This window comes from Ictalurus furcatus, chromosome 3 (assembly GCF_023375685.1).
Source record: "Ictalurus furcatus strain D&B chromosome 3, Billie_1.0, whole genome shotgun sequence".
NCBI classification, from domain to species: Eukaryota; Metazoa; Chordata; class Actinopteri; order Siluriformes; family Ictaluridae; genus Ictalurus; species Ictalurus furcatus.
In genome coordinates this window covers 8,744,290-8,763,501 of record NC_071257.1, presented here as the reverse complement: position 1 = coordinate 8,763,501, position 19,212 = coordinate 8,744,290, and the positions used below count along the sequence as shown (strand labels likewise).

Below are 19,212 nucleotides of genomic sequence, written 5' to 3'. Positions count from 1 at the left end.
CATGAGTCAGCAAGGTAACAACTCTGGGGAGCACCGGTGTTCAGTGTCATGGTACTGGAGGTGGAGGTGCTGATCTTGATGGGCTGGGGTCTCCCAGCTAAAAAGTCCTGGATCCAGTTGCAAAGTGAGGTTGTTTTCAGTTGTTGTGGGATGATTGTGTTGAACTGTGCTGAACTGAAGTCTATGAATAGCATTCTTACATAGTCCAGATGGGTCGGAGAAAAGTGAATGGTAACTGATATGGTGTCCTCTTTTGAGCAGTTGTGGTGTAAAGACTGCTCTATATGTATTTCATGACTAGCTGCTCAAAGCACTTCATGATAGGTGTGAGTGCAACTGGTTGGTAGTCATTCAGGCAGGACACAGATCATTTCTTCCGCACAGGGATGATGGTGGTCATCTTGAAGTACATAGGGAAGACTGCTTGGCTCAGGAAAATGTTGAAAATGTCTGTGAGAACATCTGCAATGTGACCATCACGTTACCATCAAGAGCACCCGGCCAAGTATGTTGTCAGAACCTATAGCTTTCTCTGGATTAACTCTGGACAGAGTCTTCCTGAGTTTTCTACTGTTTTCTACAGATAAATTGCTTGGTCAGTTGGAGTTGGGGTTGTCTTTCCCACTGGTATGTTGTTCTGTGCTTTGAACTGTGAGTAGAAATCATTCAGTCCATCTAGGAGCAAGATCACAGATCACTGTCACTATCACAGACAAGTGATGAAGTCTATTTGTAGTCTGTGATGTAACATATAGCTTATGTCCTTGGTGTTTAGGAATTGATCATGGATTATTTCTGCATATCTGTGTAGAGGGCCCTCAGAGCAGGTTCTTACCTGATTCAGGATCGGTTTGGTATTTTTCTGAAGTTGTCTGAATGCTGGGATTAGCATACAAGAGATTTGGTCCAAGCAGGTGAGGTGGGGGCAGGGTGCGAATATTTGTGTAAACAAGGCCTAAAGTGTTTGTTCCACGGGTCATAAAATCAACATGCTGGTGGAATTTTACCAGCACTGATTTCAGGTTTGCATAGTAAAGTCCCCGGAGACAATGAAAAATCTTTCAGGGTGTGCTCTCTGTAAGTTACTGATAGCCCCATAGAGTTCACTGAGGGCTTTTCTTGCGTTAGTGCCAGATGGAATGTACATCGTGACAATAAGCATGGCAGTACACCATGTTGGGTTTAAATCCTCTAAAAACAGATTCGCAATTAAATAACATTACTCTGTTCCAATTCACATCCTTCAAAGCATTGGCATGTTTTGTTTACTCTCACAATCCTCCAAACACCCACACACCCAAAGTCTCCATAAAATATATGAGACAGCAGTGTATCCTACAAAAATGTAACATTGTCCATAATGTGAAAACAACTCGGAGAGTAAGCTGAACTAACCAACAAAATTACCAAAATAAAAAGTTCCAGTAAGAGAAAAGGCCCCTACTGACTTCAAGTCTGATAAACAGTGTGCACACAATGACAAATATAATGTCCTTAACTTTTAAAGACTTGTAACAAATAATATAACAGTGTAGCACGTAAAGCAGAGGAGATAACACTAATAAAATTAAATAAACAGAAACTCTAACCCGGTCAGAGCATCAAAACAGAGAAGCACATTAATACTGAAGTAAATTTAAGAGGAGTGAGTCCACAAAATCTAGGTGAAGTAATGCAACGACAATATCTTCAATAAAAATCCGAATTCTGTAGAGCTGGAAGGCCGAGTGCAAAAAATAAAAATAATAGAAGAGCGAAAAAGACGCCGCTGTGTAGGTGATGCAGTTCAACCCAATATCAAGAGTTTAACATAGTCTCCTGCTTCCTCCGCTGAAATAAAGTTCTTCTGAACACCGTTATATGTAATGCAAAGCCGAGCTGGGTGAAGTATTCCATAGCGAGCGCCCTCAATACCACGAAGTTGACGCCGAATCTCGTTATATGCGGCTCAGGCCCGGGCTGTCTTGGCTGTGTAGTCAGGGAAAACGGAGTTGGTCAAATCCCTCACTTTAATCCGTGGATCTCTCTCGCACGGCGTAAAATGTCAACACAGTCACTGTGATGGTAGAATCTGCACACAATAGCTCGTGGTCGTTCACCAGGCTTGGGCTTCGGCTGAAGGGTCCGGTGGGACCGGTCCAAAACCGGCTCCTTCTCCTGACCAAACGCTTCTTTTAACAAGGCCGCTACAGCAGCAGTTTTACAGGTGTCAGCGCCCTCTGGAACTCCGACTATCCTAACGTTATTGCGCTGTGACCTTGACTCCAAATCCTCACATTTATTCTCTAATTGAGTCACAGTCGCAGTGAGAGACTCGATAGTAGTCTTCATATGAACTATGTCATCAGTGCAACCGGAGAGCGCGTGCTCCACTTCCCCAACAGTACCTTTCAGTGTTGATATGGTAGCCTCGGTAGCAGCTTTATCACTAGCCAGCTGTGTTTTCACGGCCTGCAGGTCAAGCTGGATAGTAGACAGCGCACCGCAGAGTCTCTGGGAGCTTCTGGAGCTCCTTTTTAAAAATATTGGCGATGTCCTTCCTCAGTAAAGCCAGCAGCTCAAGCCTGAGTGCGGCGAAGTCAGGGTCACAGCTCGGCGACGTTGGTTCGGGGGGAGAAGGGGGCTCGCTTGTGGCGTGCACACTTGGCCTCAGTCGTGTCTGAATGCTACCACGGGTTTTTGTGTTCTTTCCAGACATTTTAACTTGCCACAAAGTTAAAAGTACAAATAGGGAAACGGAGTAGAATAAGTCAAAATATATTGTATGACTGAAAAGCGCAAATTAATTACAATTTTAATCGAAATCAGCAGGAGCCTCCAACTTCGCGTCCTACTCCATCAAATTCCGAATTTTTTCCTTTTTATTTAATTGCGAATCTGTTTTTAGAGGATTTAAACCTAACATGGTGAACAAATTATATTATAGAATTCAGGCAGTTTTACTGGGGTTATCTCATACAGTGTAGTAAGTATTAATCTGGAAAGACCTTTGTAATATTACAGTCTAAAACTGGATTTAAAGAGAAGCAAATCAGTAAATGAATCACATGTAAATGAATCATACATAAATGATTCACATGAAAATGAATCACATGTAAATGAATCATATGTAAAGGAATCACATGTAAATAAGCATGGCAGTAAACTCACTGGGGCGGTAGTATGGCCAGCACTTCACAGTCATAAACTCCACCAGCCCAGCTAGCTGAATGGCAGAAAGCTGTCGTTGAGCCATGTTTCCATAAGAACAAAAACATGCCAGTCCCTGAGTTCACACCGGATAGTAAGCTGTAGTCGGAGGAAGTCCAGTTTATTGTTGAGGGAACGATGTTGGAGCCAGATGCCTAGGGTTAGCCTTTAGTCAGCTCACTTATTGCGCTTCTGCTTACTGGTTGAGCCTGGTTCACGATGCAGCCCAAGGTCATGTAGCTCTTCCCAAAGTCCATCATTTATTTCTCCTGAGCTTTGGTTTCCAATGTTCAGGAGAAGTTGGAGATGACAGACATGTTCACCAGTGTTTCTGATGCACATCCCTTGTAAAAGTTTTCCAGCTGGTGTGGACTAGTGGTCGACCGATATGGGTTGTTTAATTGCAGATGAATATATCTAGAAAGCAGTGTGGCCTTTTGGCCAATATGAGGCTGATATAACACAAATTTAATTAGAGTAAATGAGACATACAGAAAATTAGATTAGAGGGGAATCACCAGATTTGTTTGAGATGATAGGAAGTCTATAGTAATTCAAATAATCATTCTTTACAACTGTGGTGAGCAGAAAAGCATCTCAGAATCCGTAGCACATCAAACCTTGAGGTGTAAGGGCAGAAGAAAACAACAGCAGAAGATCACATCAAGTTCCATTTATGTCAGCCAAGAACAGAAAGCTGAGCCTATCATGCACACAGACTCACTGAAACTGGACAGTTGAAGACTGGAAAAAGACCAGGTGATTTTTTTCTAATCTTCTACTGTTGTTGCCCATCCACCTCAAGGTTGATGCTTTGTGCTTGCTGAGCACACCCACAGAACTGTCACTCACTCATTGTTTTTTGTTTTTCCACACCATTCTGTGTAAACTCTAGAGACTTGTCTGTGAAATTCCCAGGTGATCAGCAGTTTCTGAAATACTCAAACCAGCCCATCTGGTACCAACAACCATGCCACGATCAAAGTCACAGAGATCACACTTTTTTTTTCATTCTGATGTTTGATGTGAACATTACCTGAAGCTCATGACCTGTATTTGCATGATTTTTTTGTATTGTGCTGCTGCCATGTGATTGGCTGATTAGATAACTGATTGAATGTGCAGGTATACAGGTGTTCCTAATAAAGTGGATGTTGAGTGTATTTAAACACCTCTTGACTAGTAGATTAATATGAAGTCCAAATGTAACATTTTAAGGTCCTTAATTAAGAGCATCATTAAAAATATTAAATTCACTCATTTTGACAGATAATAATATCTAAAGCGACTTACAATTATACTCAGATTTTGAGAAATGGCAGCTTGGCAGTGCTGTAATTTGAACTTTCCCTGTCCGTGAGCCTTAACTGGTGAACCACCAACATTCATACACTTTCTTTTAATATATGGAAATGGATATGCAGACTACTGGAAATTGTCTGCCTGTTATGGTCATTTATTATCACAAATAAATATATCTATGTATATTTGTACATGTGTTTACCAGGGCAGAGATAAGACCTCCAGCCACTCAAGCATCACGCTGTCAAGCAGTGCCTCTAGCAGTAATAGTGATGAGAAACACTTTGGTTCAGGTGACCTGATGGACCCAGAGTTGTTGGGTCTCACCTACATCAAAGGAGCTTCGACTGACAGTGGCATAGATACAACACACTGCTGTGCACCAGTTCCACTCACAGGGGATACCCTTGCTGCCATGGAACACCTGGTGCTGCAACACCAGGCAGCAGTGGACCAGGGACACACTTGGACTCAGGAGCATCCAGAGAACAGAGACAAGAAACCTGTACAGCTGTACCTGCCTCAGAGTTATACCATGACCAGACAAACAGGCATTAACAGCGGCATGAGAGACCTGAGAGAGATCTCATCACACTCAAGGTGAGAGAGACATTAATTAGATTTTATTCCATATAGCTATGTTTATATTTGCATATGATTAATAAATGTACATAAATGTAAATGTACAATGCCCTCCACTAATATTGGCACGCTTGGTAAATATGAGCAAAGAAGGCTGTGAAAAATTGTCTTTACCTTTTGATCTTTAGTTCATACAATTCACAAAAATACTCTGCTCTCATGGATATCAAACAAATGCAAACACAACACAGGTTTATTAAAAAAAAAAACTTTATTAAATATAGGTGTGCAACAATTATTGGCACCTCAATGAATTCATATGAGAAAAATATATTTGTAGTATCCCATTGATATTTAAAAAAATTTAGTACACCTGGGTGACTAGGAACAGGAAATTTTTCAACCATGACTTCCTTTTTCACAGGGGTATAAATATGAGATAACATAGGTCAAATTCCCTTAGTCATTCATAACAATGGGTAAGACCAAGGAATATAGCTGTGATGTGCTGCAAAAGGTTGTTGAGCTTCACAAAATGGGAAGTGACTATAAGAATATAGCAAAAGCATTTAAATGCCCATTTACACCATCAGGACAATAATTAAGTTCCAGTCAACTGAAAATGTTGTGAATCAACCTGGACGTGTGTCTATATTGTTTCAATGCACTGTGAAGAGGATGGTTTTAGTGGCCAAAAAATTTCCAAGGATTACAGGTGGAGAATTGAAGGAATTAGTTGCCTCTTTGGGGTCAGAAAATCTCCAAAACTACAATCCGAAGTCACCTACATCACCACAAATTGTTTAGAAGTATTTCAAGAAAAAAGCATCTACTCTCATCCAAAAACAAACTGTGATGTGCAAAAAGCATCTTCAGTTTGCCAGACACTACTGGAACTTCAAATGGAATTGGGTTCTATGGTCAGATGAAACCAAAATAGAGCTTTTTGGCAATAAACACCAGAGTTGTTTTTTCTACACCCAGAGAGGTAGCCATATGGAAAAGTACCTCACGCCTATGGTTAAATATGGTGGTTGCTCTTTAATGTTTTGGGGCTGTTTTTCTGCCAGAGGACCTGGACATTTTGTTAGGATACACGGCATCATGGACTCTATCAAATGTCAACAGATATTATATGAAAACCTGACTGCCTCTGCCTTAAAGCTTAAAATTGGCCATATTTGGATCTTCCAGCAGGACAATGATCCAAATCATACATAACAAATCAACACAAAAATGGTTTACTGACCACAAAATCAAGGTCCTGCCATGGCCAACCCAGTCCCCTGACTTGAAACCCATAGAAAACATGTGGGGTGAACTGAAGAGGAGAGTCCACCAGCATGGGCTTCATAGTTTGAAGGATCTGGAGAGATGCTGTATGGAGGTATGGTCTCAGACGCCTTGTCATGTATTCTCCAACCTCATGTGATTTTTTTTTTATTATTTTAACAAAAGATCAAAAGGTTAAACAAAAAGACAATTTTTCACAGCCTTCTTTGCTCATATTTACCACTGGTGCCACTATTGGTGGAGGGCACTGTACATGGCTAAATCAAAGTGATTAATCACTTTCCTTATAGCAAATGAAAAAATATTTGTGTCGCATTGTCTTTGAGAAGCATAATATTGTGAGGCTTACCTTGGGCGACTATGGTGTTCTCCCTAGACTTTTTCTAAAGAATATCTTTAAACTTAAATGTTCATTCAGAATGCAATGTTTAATAACGTACTTACAAGTTAGATTTTCTTCAGAATTATCCTTCTGGGAAAAACCTAACATGATAAATTACAGCAAAACCTCCTTCCCCAACCCTTGAGTTGAGGGTTTGTGTTTATATCCCAGGGGAGCTGACTAAATAAGTTCAGAATATTTGGCAGTATTTTTGGCATATCATATATGAGGCATGTTTCTGTCAGACAAAACACAGTGAATCTATGATTTATAATTATTTAATGTACTATGATCACTTTGAATTTAATCGATTTGTTATTTAATAAAAATAAAAAGTAATTTAAAAAATGTCGGGATCAGATTATACTAGCTTTTTCAATGATAATTTTCTTAATTTTAACCATTAATTTTAATCTTAATTTTAATTAACCATTTAATGTTACCTTCCTGCTCCCATCAGCATCCTACCATTCTGAAAACTATAAGCTCCTGCTCCAGCTGTATTGGTAACTATTGGCTGACTAAGATGAAAGTCAAAATCAATATTTACTGTAAAAAGCACTAAAAAAATAAAAGTCTGTTCTATTTTGTTCTTGAGAAATTAAATAGTCAGTTCAGTTTGCACTATTTCTGACACAGACCTATGACTGATTTTTCTCTTTGACCTTGCTGTGTTTATGACTTTGTACCTGAAGTTGCAGATGCATTTTAGGCTCCATTTTGCCTTGTGTACTCTACAGACAGCTGTACTTGGTGGAGGAAATGTGCCATATCCAGGAAGGAGAAAGAGAAAGAGAGGAGGGGTGCAGGGACCAGTCAGACATGACAAAGGAGTACCTAAAGGTTATGCACCCAGACAGTCTGCCTGGAGAAGAGGTCTGCAGGAAGGTAAACTGAATTGCACAGCAGCCTTGTTCTTAACGTGAAATACTAGTGGACACTATGATATACTTCAGACCTGATGTAGAAAATTCTGTGAATTTAATTATTTGCAATCAGTGACCATATTCATTTTCTGTTTCATTATTATTAAGACCAGTCCTTTTTCACATAAAGATACTGAAAACCTTATTACTATTATTTGTTTCAAATGAATACATACCATAAGAGAATAGTTTGATCTAGTGTGATCAATGAATTATAGTTTTAAGGTATTTAAAACAAACAGTCTCAGTATCTGAATCTCAAACAACAGCTACAACCACTCAAAAATTCATAATGCTAGTGGGATTGTCAAGCATTTACATGCCAACCTGTGACATCTAACATGCTACTGACAGCAAGGTGCACAGGTCTATTTATACCTTTAGTAGCATGACCCTGTACTAATATCATGACCCTGTACACTAAAGCTGCACTTAATAGAGAATTACAAAACCAGCCGTATGTGCTTGTCTGCTTCAGTAATATTGTAAACAAAGGAAATGGTCTACAGAGATGTTGTTCAAGCCAAACTAATTCAGTTCAGATGAACTGTTTACTGTGTTTAATCTGAACCAGATTTAAGTTCCTGCAAGTGACAGTTAGTGTGTAATAAGTGTAAAATTATATCACTGCTATCTTAAAACCAAGGATGGAAATAAGTGCAATTGAAGTTAAATTGATGTTTTAACTTTATTAATTAAAGCTGCAGTATCGAACTTTTTTGGTTAAAAATTAACAAAAATCGATTATTGAGCAAGTACATAAAAAAATCAGTGTTCAAAACTCTCTCCTTACCTTACTCCAATTCGCAATGGTAATCTTAAAATAATGATTTATAATTTGAACTGTTGGTCGGATTTTGCGGGAAATCTCAGTTTGACGTCATTTGTCTTTGTCTGGTTACATCATGTCTGTAAACAGAAATTAGATGACCTGGCTACTATTTTGTGTGTGTGGGTGCTATGGACGGGGGAGTGTTTGTAGCTTGTTCCTACTACAGTTCCTTAGAATTTAAACTTGTCATCTAGATGCTGCTTTTAATCTGGATAGTTCTAAATGGCAATCATCATTGACATCTGGCGAATAACCTGTTGTCAAAACCAAGAAACCTAAAATTGTGGAGAGCCTGCAATCAAAAAGGAAAAGTGATAGAGTCTGTGCTAAAATAAGAATAAATATCTGCATGGCTTTTGAGAGTTGGTGACAACCCAGAGATCTGAAGGAATTGAAGACTGATGCAGAGATGGCTTTTTTTCTGCTGAACAGGTAAGACATTTCTGTGGCTCAATAGTTAGTTAGCTAACATTAGCACACTTGTTCGCTTGATTCGGCTAGGTATCGAGCTTCCTATGTTTTTTTTGTTGTTGTTGTTGTTGCTGTGGTCAGTGTGGTAAAACCATCAGATTCATCAAGCACAGAGGGACAGTGCCGAAGCATAAACCACGTTAAAAAAAAATCTCTGCAAGACACTTGCAATTTTATGTTTCAAACAGAGATGGCGATAGAGAGGCAAAAGTTCTGTACTGCAGATTTAAATATGACTTTAATTTATAATTAAATTTCTGACTCCAATATATAATATCAGACCATTTCAGAGACTTAAATACATTTATTAAGTAACTGTTGTTAGCTCAGAGGTTTGACTTGTAAGGGGTGTGTTTTAAATTTGTTTAACAAACCATTCCTCTAAATAATGCCTTTCAACAATAACTGAGTACTTTAAAGACACACAGTTACAAAGGTTTATTAGTTAAAAGTAGATGAACATCAGGAAAAATATAAGAAAATTATTAAAAAGGTAAAATGTGAAAACTTACCGAATCAATGAACTGAATGGACCCGTGTCTGCCAGCAAAAGGTGCAGATGGTATTGCATCATAGATCAGATTTAAAATTTTCTTGAGACCAGATGGAAAAGTCTCTCCCCAACATCTTCCTCCCTCTAAGATGGGATACATTCTTTTAAATTTTAAAACAGGGTGAGATTGTGGCCTGAATTAATTACCAAGTTTTCTAGTTTGGTCTGTAAGCAATTTGGTTTTGTATAGCACTTTTAACAATAGACATGGTCACAAAGCAGCTTTACAGTAATATATAAATTCAGGATATACATATTAAATTTAGAAATATATCCCTAATGAGCAAGCCAGAGGCAACCTAATAAGGAAGATCTGCCTTGTTGATGAGGATTGTGGATGAGAACCCATCTTCATCTGGGTGACATCAGATGTGGTGTTCACCATGTAATATGGATTAAATTCAGATCAAACATGCCCTGATGAATATTTTGATTATACACAATGTAAATAGTCTGATTTATTCCAAATGGTCTCTCTGAGCAATATTCCTGGTCATTTTTGTCTGACCAATCCAGAATTAATTTTCTGCCACAATTTATGAATCTACTACAAAACTTTCCCCCGAGATATGTGAACGCAGAGGCTGACCAGGATGCAATGCCTGAAGATTAATTTCCACCAGGTGTCTCCAGCTGAGTGGAGGCACTGGTCATTAATCGTCATCTGGTTTGCAGTCTGTTGCATGTGAGATCAGTTGCCTGGTATGGCCTCATGTGCACTCCCAGCAGACCATGTCTTTCTTTCCAGCAGAATCTTCCAGTGGTACTCATATCCATCAACTGCTCCCTCTAGCTTTGTGTAAGATGTTTTTATTTCCTTACTATGTATTGGATTAATGTTTATTTTTGAGGATAAAATCATCAAACACTGAAGCCTGTAAGTTTGAAAATAAACATTTAGTTGATAGTACACTGAGCGTGTTGGAACCACTTGGGAGCCATACAGAGGTTCCCTTCCTCTCACAGAGTCAGTTGTCCAGCCAAATTGAGAGGTGAAGCAATGCATTCAAGTCTCTTAAGGCCAGTTCATCCTCGATGAGTGTCTCCTGGTTCCACAGGTTCTCAGTAGCCAGTGTACAGGAAGCAATGTCATACTCAGCCACACTACAACTGCCTTCACAGAGCTGGAGGAGTTGTTTGGCAGCCTCCCAGTCACTGACTGGATGGTCAAAGACCCTTCTCATCTCCTCTGTGAAAGCTTGGTAGGGGACCCTGCCACTCCCAAATGGCTGTGGCCAAGGCTAGTGTTTTCCCAGTGAGGGGGATTAAACAGACACTATTGCAGCACAAAAAAAAGTGAGACACTACTTGCAGCACAAAAAAAGGTATGAAAGGGAACACTAAATCCATGCAAGGACACAAATTTTACATTAGAAAGTATGACTGAAACGGTAGTAAAGTAAGATAAAATGGCAAACTTATTGAAGCATGCAAGTCTGTTGATCAGTGGAGTGCATTACAAATAATGTTTTGAATTCTTTGTACTTGGCAACAAAATAAAAGCTGATGTGGTAGTGCCCACTTTCCTCAGTGTAATCAGACGCAAAACTTACAATCTACCGTGAAGCCCTATGCCTTCATCTGGCTAAGCTGGGTGACTTCTCTTATGACACTATTGTGACTATGCTCAAAACGTGTTATTCTCCAAAGTTGCTGAATTCAGATTTCACAAATAAAATCAGGAGTTCATCACATCGTTTGTCACAGTTTTCAGACTGTTAACTGAACAGTGAGTTTGGGCAAAGTTAGTGTGCAGCCTATGCAGTGAGGCCATCCAGAAGCATCTTTTGACTGAGATTAACCTATGGGCAATAGAAGTGAGTACATCTATGTAAATGGCAGCAAAAGAGGCACAACAGCTAAGTGCATCTACACAAGTACACAAAGTGCACACAGAAAAGCAAAAACCTGAACTATATAAACCATGTTATTGCTGTACTCAAATTGGTCAACAAGTACAGAAATGCTGGTACATAGATATGGACTGGGACATGAAAAAGAAAGGGGTGAATCAACTGGAACACATACTAGACAAACAGTGATGAATCCAATGAATGTAAATGAATATTTACACGTGATGTCAGTCTCAGGAAATGCAGATGACTACTGGATGACACCACTGCTGGATCAAAAGCCTGTACAAGTGCAAGTGGACACAGGTGCAGCAGTGTCACTGATATCCAGAGCAGTTCATAAAGAAAAGCTACAACATTTGATGCAAAAGACTGCTAAGCTGACTCTGAAAATGTACACTGGCAAGACTGTGCCAGTAAAAGAGCTAAACAGACAGAAGTAACATAAGTCCAAGTGAAAATATTCAAATGAACTGATCCAATCATATCTGAAGTGTTTTTTTTTTTGTCTTTCAAGGATGAAGAGGGAGATAACATTAAGGTTATAGCCTTCGTTGTTGAGAAGGAATGAGTTTATAGTTCAATTTGGTTGCTTACTGTGGGGCTATTGATTTATAATACCACACATGCCGTTGGTATGTGTGAGGATGCCACACACAGCAGAATACAAAACCAGTGAATATGAAATAGTCTGTAAATGTTAGTTCTTGATCCTGTATGATACTGTAAATGATATTACTTCGCCATGTAATATGGCTTGAATTCATATTAAACATGCACTAAGGAATATTTTGATTGTACACATTGTAAGTATCCAGATTTATTACACATGGTCTCTCTGACCCACATTCCTGGTCAGTTTACTTTGCCAGTCCAGAATCAACTTACTTCCATTGTCCAGTGTCAACATCCTGTCAGCTTACATAATTTCAGCAATTGTTCAATCGGCTTTTTCTTAACTATCACAATTTTTTTTTAAATAATATCAGAAAAAATATATATTCTCAAGTGAGGAACATTTTTGTCCTTCCTAATTCTGGTTCAAAATATTAGTTAAATATCCATTCTAACCCTCATCCAACCTTCCAGTTATCTTAAAATCTTTCCGTGTGTAACATTAACTTTGTTCCCATACTCACCATGTTATTTCATGTGCATTGTGACCCAGAATGAATGTAAATATTCTGAATGTGAAAATAATAAAAATGTATTAATTACTCTTCTATAGATTATAGACTTTTATCGATTGGTTACAAACTCTTTATTCCCAATTAAGTGTATATATCAGTATATAAATGCAATCCCAGCAAACAGAAACGTGCTTTCGACGAAGTCAAGCGAACCCCCGCCGTTGAAATGAAAGCTACAGTTTGTCGAAAAGAGGCTTGATCACGACAAAAAAAATCATCAACGTCGAATACACGTAGAAAAGAAGCTTCAACAATGGTAACATTCTTGAAACGCTATATTACTTTGAATTTATGTGAAAAAAACTGATTAATGAAGTTAGTGCTATGTAATTTCAAAGAAATATATCTAGATGTGATTGTTCATTGTTCATTAAGATTTATTTTTATTTCATTTTTTGATAGCGTATTCTCCAGTTTACAGGAATACGAAATGTCTTGCATATGAAACAGCACATACGAAGCATGCGCATGCGCATGCGCAGATATCGTCCCTAAACCACGTTGGATTTCATTGTACATATAGGCTATATCTTGAACTGGTATGTTTGTGTTATATATGAATGGATTGTTAAATAGATTATACTCTAGGCATTTCCATGACGTGTAAAAATGTTGTTTATTTTATATACCTGAATAAAAGATTCTGAAGTTGCAATCTCTTCGTTGCTAATACGTGGTCGAAATCATGTTTAATAAATACGAAAGTTGATCTGATAGTGGCCGATATCGCTCTTGGATGTGAGCGATAATAGGGGACAGTACACGATACAAGAGATATAAGAGAGTATACTCTCTTATATCTTATACATCGATGATAAGATTATACTTTGATTGGATTATACTTTGATTAAAATATTCCATATATTATCACAACATAATCATATGCTTAATATGTTTAAATGCTGGTTTAACATTAAGTCAGGGGTAGTTGTGGCTCAGTTGGTAGAGCGGGTTGTCCACTAATCGTAGGGTTGGCAGTTCGATTTCCGGCCCGCATGACTCCGCATGCCGAAGTGTCCTTGGGGAGGACACTGAACCCCAAGTTGCTCCCGATGGCAAGTTAGCGCCTTGCATGGCAGCTCTGCTACCATGTGTGTGTGAATGGGTGAATGAGACACAGTGTAAAGCGCCTTGCATAAAAGCGCTATATAAGTGTGCCATTTACCATTTACGATGGTTTCGTCAAAATCACGCTTCATTTCGACATATAATATCCGCTTAGAGCCGTTACATTTAGAGGCTTGGTTTCGATGATAAAATGCGTATAAAAGTGTCCCCGTTTTGCGACTTGATTATACGTCATATCAACGATAATCTTTGTGACTTTTCGCCGACTATTCGATGTTGAATTGTTTGCTGGGATGTATGTATTTCTTTTATATATATATATATATATAATGTATGTATGTAATTTTGATTGAGCCATCAGCATGTAAGTGTCATGGATATCCCCTTGCGCTGAATGTCGTAGCTATTATGCAGTTCACTTCAGTAATTTTCTGTATTTTTACAATTTTCTGTTTCACCCCTCAGATGCTATTGTCTTTTTAATTATGCTTACCATCAATTCTTTGAGACCTGTGGTCTGTCAGTCATGCCCTAATACATACCATAACACAGTGGCTTACAGTCCCCTCCACAACTATTGTAATGGCAAGACCAATTCATTTGTTTGTGCTGTAGACCAAATACATTTTGGCAAAAGATGGAAATATGATGAGAGTTTAGCATTTGAGCTTATTTCCTGGTATTTATATTTAGATGTGTTAAACAACATAAAACATAGAACCTTTTGTATCAGACCACCAAATTTTTAGGCGAGCAAAAGTACAGGAATGGATATATCTTGAAGTAAAATAAAATAAATATCACTTAATATTTGTTTGCATATTCCTTACTTGCAACAACTGCATTAAGCCTGCGACTCACTGTCATCACCAAATTGTTTGTTTCTTCTTTAGTTATGCTTTTCCACAGCCTGTTTCAGTTGTTGCTTATTTCAGGGGGTTTCACTCTTCAGTCTCCTCTTTAGGAGGTAAAATGCATGCTCAATTGGGTTGTCCGGTGATTGACTTGGCCAGGCTAAAACTTTCCAACAAGACTAGATGTTCAGAACTATTTATTGTTTAAAACAGTGGTTCTCAACACTGGGGGTGCACCCCCCTGGGGGAGGGGGGCATGGAGAGATCAGGAGGGAGGCGCAAATTGTTTTCAAGAAAAAAAAAAACACAGACATCATTTGGGTACTCTGTGTATTTTATTGCTTTTCAAATAGAACATGCAGAAATGAAAAACCGTGCATTCCCTCTCCCTCTGCATTTTCTTTTTGCTGGGGAGAGGCGGAGCTTAGAATTCCTTTTATCTATCTGTCAGTGCAGACCAGTGTTGCCAACTTAGCAACTCTTCAGACCCCATTAGCGATTTTATTTTTGCAAAAAAAAAAAAAGTGCCTAATGGCAAATCTAACGACTTTTTGGACAAGCCTTAGCAACTTTCCAAATGTTGCCAGTACTGTCCTGAGAGTGCAAGTTCTTGCTTTCCCACTGCATGATCACATCTCTCTGCGTCTGCTCTGTTCAGTGAGTGGCTGAGAGCCAGAGCAGCACATCCCGTTGATCTCACAGCAACTGACATAGACGTAAATGTAAAAAGAAGCAAACGCAGGTGTCACACTGATTGACTTAACAATGCCATGGCTAACGAGATGCGCCCTTCATCCCAATTTGCATAATCCATATGCTAACGTTTTTAGAATGCAAGACGAATTGAATGCAACATGTTTTACATGCAAAATACCCTAGTTCTCTTGTTCAAAGTAGTTATAGTGTTCAGGAACATTTTTGATAATTCATGTTCCATACCTGTCCATTAGATAGTTTTATAAATGTCATAAAAGTTATTTTAAAAAATCATAAAAGTTATTAAAATAATTTTTTTTTTAAAGTACAAACACACACACACACACACACACACACACACACACACACACACACACAAATCTATCTATCTATCTATCTGTCTATCTATCTATGTCACATATTCCTCATAATGAAGGTTAGGACGGATGCAAATGCAGATAAGAGTTTAATGAGAGAGAGACAGGCAGACAAATCCAAAATACGCGACAATAGCGAGGTCAAGAAATAGACAAAGGGTCAGGCAATTGGCAAACAGGCATAAACAGGGCAAGGCTAGAATTGAGAATGAGAAATGAGAATAAGATCAAGAACCATGAAACAAAACGTGGAGCAGGGTATAATCGCATGATTAGAATGAATTAGTGCTCTGGGACTTGCAGTCCATAGCGGCCATGTTTGTAGGCCATAGTGCAGGATGTGAAATGTTGTCAATGGTTTGCTGTTATTTGACAGAACATCCCCCCACCCTCCGAAGCACCAAAATACACTCCCTTCCCTGGTAGTCCTGGCCCTCTGGGCAAAATGTCTTCAAGTGAACCGGGAGACTGAGCGGTATCCTCAGCTGAGCAGGAAGGCAGAGCAATGTCCTCAGCAGAGCAGGAAAGCAGAGCGTCATCCTCCTTTGACTCTGCAGGCTGAACTTGGTTGGCTGTGTCAACAGACATGGGTGTGAGCAGAACTTGGTTGGTGCTGACGTCAGTTTCAGGCGTGAGCAGAACCTGGTTGTCCGTGTCAGCAGACTCGGGCTTGATCAGAACTTGGGGTCTGTGTCAGCAGACTCGGGCGTGATCAGAACCTGGTTGGTCGTGACGTCAGCTTCAGCCGTGAGCAGAACCTGGTTGGTCATGATGTCGGCTTCAGGCTTGAGCAGAACCTGGTTGGTCGTGATGTCGGCTTCAGGCGTGAGCAGAACCTGGTTGGTCGTGACGTCGGTTTCAGGCCTGAGGAGGTCTTGGTTGGTCGTGAGGTGGCTTCAGGCATGAGGAGATCTTAGTTGGTCGTGACGTCGGTTTCAGGTGTGAGCAGAACCTGGTTGGTCGTGACATCAGCTTCAGGCATGAGCAGAACCTGGTTGGTCATGACATCGGTTTCAGGCATGATGAGATCTTGGTTGGTTGTGACATCAGTTTCAGGCGTGAGCAGAACCTGGTTAGTCATGACGTTGGTTTCAGGCATGAGGACTTGGTTGGTCGTGTCAACAGTCTCTGGTGTGAGCCTAACTTGGTTGGTCATATCAACAGACTCTGGTGTGAGCATAACTTGGTTGGTTGTGACTTCGACCTGGGACAGGAACTTGGCATGAGCAGAGCTTGGGTTGGCCGTCTCTTCGACCTGGGACAGGAACTTGGCGTGAGCAGAGCTTGAGTTGGCCATCTCTTCGACCTGGAACAGGAACTTGCCATGAGCAGAGCTTGATTTGGTCATCTCTACGACCTGGGACAGGAACTTGGCTTGAGCAGAGCTTGGGTTGGCTGGCTCTTCGACCTGGGACAGGAACTTGGCGTGAGCAGAGGTTGGGTTGGCCGGCTCTTCGACCTGTGACAGGAACTTGGTGTGAGCAGAGCTTGGGTTGGCTGTCTCTTCGACCTGTGAGAGGAACTTGGCGTGAGCAAAGCTTGGGTTGGCCGTCTCTTCGACCTGGGACAGGAACTTGGCTTGAGAGGTCGTCTCTTCGACCGTGGACAGGACCTTGGCTTGAGAGGTCGTCTCATCGACCTCAGACATGAACTTGTCTTGAGAGGCCATCTCTTCGACCTTGGAATGGAACATGGCTTGAGAGGTTGTCTCTTCGACCTTGGACAGAAACTTGGCATGAGAGGTTGCCTCGTTGACCTCAGACCAGAACGTGTCTTGGGAGGCCGTCTCTTCAACCTCAGACAGGAACTTGGCTTGAGAGGTCGTCTCTTCAACCTCGGACAGAAACTTGGCTTGAGTGGTCGCCTCTTTGACCTCGTGCATGAACTTGGCTCGGGAGATCGTCTTGTCCACCTTGGACGTGAACGTGGCGTGTCATGTCACCTTGTCGACCTCAGAGCGGAACGTGCCTTGGGAGGTCACCTCGTTGACCTCTAGCAGGAGCTTGACTTTATGTTGGAGCTCTAGGGAGGAGGTCGCCACGTTGACCTCCGACTGGGGCTCTGGAGATGAGGCACCACGTTGACCTCTGGCTGGAGCTCGGCAGGTGAGACCACCTCGTGGGTCTCAGGTTTGAGCTCTGCTTTTGCTTTCTTGCGGCGCCATTGGTGGGTAAGCCATCTGCCCTTGAAACATTCCTGAGAGCAATAAGATGTTCCGGATCTCCCCAGCTTATCACAGTTTAGACATTGTAGCTGCCTCAGGTAGTCACACAATCCATGTACTCTGGCGTGACACTCTCTTTGTTCTCCTGCTGCTTCTATGTTTCTGTGGCAAAGTTTTCTGTCACATATTCCTCGTAATGAAGGTTAGGGCGGATGCAAATGCAGATAAGAGTGTACTGAGAGAGAGACAGGCAGGCAAATCCAAAACACAGAGACAATAGCAAGGTCAGAATACAGGCAAAGGGTCAGGCGATTGGCAAACAGGCATAAACAGAGCAAAGCTAGCATCGAGAACAAGAAATGAGAATAAGATCAAGAACCATGAACCAAAACGAGGAACAGGGTATAATCGCTTGGTACAGTGGTAACACTTATACTTTGCAAAGACATTGTTAGAAAACAGTCTTTATATACTGTGGTGTGAGTGTGTTATATTGGATGCAGGTGTGCGTGATTAGAATGAATGAGTGTTCTGGGAATTGCGGTCCATGCTGGCCATGTTTGTAGGCCACAGTGCAGGATGGGAAATGTAGTCACTGGTTTGCTGTGATATGAATATCTATCTATCTATCTATCTATCTATCTATCAAAACAGATTATAAATTAGGTTATATATAGCTAGATTTTATATAGAATAGATAATCATTATACCTGGTCTCCTCCAATATGGGGAGGGGGTGGGTGTGCCACATGATAGTGGAGGCTTGGCGGGACTTTAGTTACAGAACTTTGAGAAACTCTGGCTTAAACAATCAATCTATCCAGACACACCTGGTTAACAAGGAACACCTTTCAGTCATAGGTTCCAATATTTTTGCTTGCCTAAAATTTGGGTGGTGTGATGCAAAATGTGCTACAGTGCTGTGAAAAGGTATTTTTTCTGATTTCTTCTGTCTTTGTATATATCCCATACTAAATTGTTTCAGAAATTAAAACAAAATCTAAGTAAAACAAAGGCAACCAGAGTAAACACAAAATGCAGTTTTTAAATGATAATGTTATTTATTGACGCAAAAAAGTTATCCAATACCAACTAGGCAAAATGTATTTCCCCAAATATATAAAACTGCATTCACAATGGGGTTCAGCTGGACTAGATGCAACCAGGCCTGATTACTGCAAACCCTGTTCAATTAAATCAACACTTAAATAGAACTTATTCAACAGCAAGTTGGTTAAAATGTCTTATCCAGTAACACACTGTGCCAAAATTGAAAGAAATTCCAGAAATGATGAGGAAGAAGGTGATTGAAATACATCAATCTGGGAAGGGTTACAAAGCTATTTCAAAGGCTCTGGGACTACAAAGAACCATAGTCAGAGCCATTATCTCCAAATGGAAAAACTTGGCACAGTAGTAAGCCTTCCCAGAAGTGGCCAACCTTCCAAAATTCCTCCAGGAGCACAACAACTACTCATCC

At 40.2% G+C, this 19,212-nt stretch overlaps 1 protein-coding gene across 3 annotated transcripts in view; it reads left to right on the top strand.

Annotated features, from left to right (window-relative positions):
- The window catches only part of LOC128605325 (signal-induced proliferation-associated 1-like protein 2), a 204,165-nt gene that overhangs the window by 149,081 nt on the left and 35,872 nt on the right, over positions 1 to 19,212 (top strand). For all 3 annotated transcript variants that reach the window (XM_053620635.1, XM_053620634.1, XM_053620633.1), the window contains 2 exons: positions 4,697 to 5,091; positions 7,489 to 7,636. In XM_053620635.1, coding sequence (XP_053476610.1) covers positions 4,697 to 5,091; positions 7,489 to 7,636 — 543 coding nt within the window. The remainder of the gene's footprint in view (positions 1 to 4,696; positions 5,092 to 7,488; positions 7,637 to 19,212) is intronic.